The 1,692-nt window shown below is 40.9% G+C and overlaps 1 protein-coding gene across 1 annotated transcript in view; it reads left to right on the forward strand.

The window, feature by feature from the left end:
- The first annotated feature begins 583 nt into the window (after positions 1-583).
- LOC107100736 (transcription factor 12-like) overlaps positions 584-1,692 on the forward strand; it is a 22,228-nt gene continuing 21,119 nt past the window's right edge. The window contains exons 1-2 of the mRNA XM_015399353.1: positions 584-762; positions 1,496-1,584. Coding sequence (XP_015254839.1) covers positions 1,513-1,584 — 72 coding nt within the window. The 5' untranslated portion in view covers positions 584-762; positions 1,496-1,512. The remainder of the gene's footprint in view (positions 763-1,495; positions 1,585-1,692) is intronic.

The raw sequence follows: 1,692 nt of genomic DNA on the forward strand, positions 1-1,692 counted from the left end.
TAAATCCCAAATCTTCAGTAGTACACTCAACCAGTAAAAAAGGGACAGTTGAATCAGAAATGAATCAGAGTGAGTGTTTGTGTAGATAAGGAGATCATAACTTTAGTTATTCAGCAGAAAAACAATAACATCCTCTACAAAGAAGATAACCTATAAAAGGTCTTTGCTAAAGAAGCAAGCTCTAAACAAAGTGCCACTACAGAAGCTTGTTATTAGAAAGTTGAGTGGAAGGAGAAACTGAGATAGAATAAAAACAAATATCATCACAGCCATAAGATAATTGCCAGTCCAATGCTTATTTTGCTTAAGTCAGCACAGCCATCCATGGAAATAACTTTTCTGATGACATTATAATTAATTGATCTGTGGTATATGGGTAAGTCATATATCACTAATAAATCATCCAAACAAGTTATCCGTTTATATGTTATTACATTCTACATCATATAACTAACCGTGTTCCTTATTAAAAGCCATTTAATGTGAGTAAACTGGTAATAATGCTGTAGTTGATCAGAGTGACTCCAGCATCTCCTGCTGTGTGGGACCCTCGGCGGAGGGATACACCAGTCGCTGTGGTCGTGGTGCTGAGGCTTTTTGCAAAGCAAAAATGTCTGCCTAAGGGAAACTCGTAACTGATATATAGAGGATATTTTCCAATCGATCGCCGTATTAACCCGAATTCCCCCTCTGCGAGGCGCGTCGACAGAGAGCGACTACTTCACCAGATCACCCTAGTTTGGATTTTACTCGACAAAACAGGTAAATTATCAAGCGGAGTTTGGCAGATTTCGGACCCATGAAATAAGTTGGGAGAAACATGTAGACCATCATTAGTTATTGTTTTTAGAAGCTGGACGCTGAGGTTGTCACGTTCAATACATGTTCGTCTGTGTCGCCTATCTTTAGTTGTCCATTAATATAGATAATAGCCGCCGAAGCGACGCTGTCTTCCTCGCTTTATGACCAACAAAGCAAGTAGTAGGAGGCTGCAGCTGGCCATAGGAACGAGTTAGTGCAGCTAGCGTTAGCCGCGGCTAGCTCACAAACGCTTCAGCTCAACGCAAATGATAAAATAGATTGAAAGCTTCAGAAATCACCGACATTAACACGGCGTATTACAGCATTAGCAGCCTCTCCTGTAGCAATCAGCATGCAGTGTTGTTTCATTGCTGCACTGATGCGATGCTGCAGCTCCTGGTTTTTAAACGCATCCATTCAGAGCGCTCCCTCATTCACCAAAAGATACAAACAAAAGACATAATTTATGATCAATTATAATGTGTTTAGGCTGTCTTCATCTTTGGGATAATGATAGGAACTGGACGGCGGAGTCAAGTTAACTTCACGGTGATGGTCTTTATTCTGCATCCATGAGAAATAACCTTCCGATCGTTTCCTGTGGAGCTAGTCCCCCCGCTGGTAAATGAAGCAGCAGAGATGTGACCTGATAGACTCTCTGTGTGTTTTTTGTTTGTTTTTCTTTATCCTGCAGGTTTCTAGATCGTCAGGATGAATCCTCAGCAGCGGATTGCCGCTTTAGGAACTGATAAGGAACTGAGTGACCTGCTGGATTTCAGCGCGGTAGGACATCTGTTACCTGTTGGTGGATTTTATCTCATTCAACTTAGAGCTTTATAATATATATATAATTGGTTCCTACAGTCTGTCTTTCTATCTATCTATCTATCT

The sequence above is a fragment of the Cyprinodon variegatus genome, unplaced genomic scaffold, assembly GCF_000732505.1.
Source record: "Cyprinodon variegatus isolate N-32 unplaced genomic scaffold, C_variegatus-1.0 Scaffold1005, whole genome shotgun sequence".
In the NCBI taxonomy this organism is placed as follows: Eukaryota; Metazoa; Chordata; class Actinopteri; order Cyprinodontiformes; family Cyprinodontidae; genus Cyprinodon; species Cyprinodon variegatus.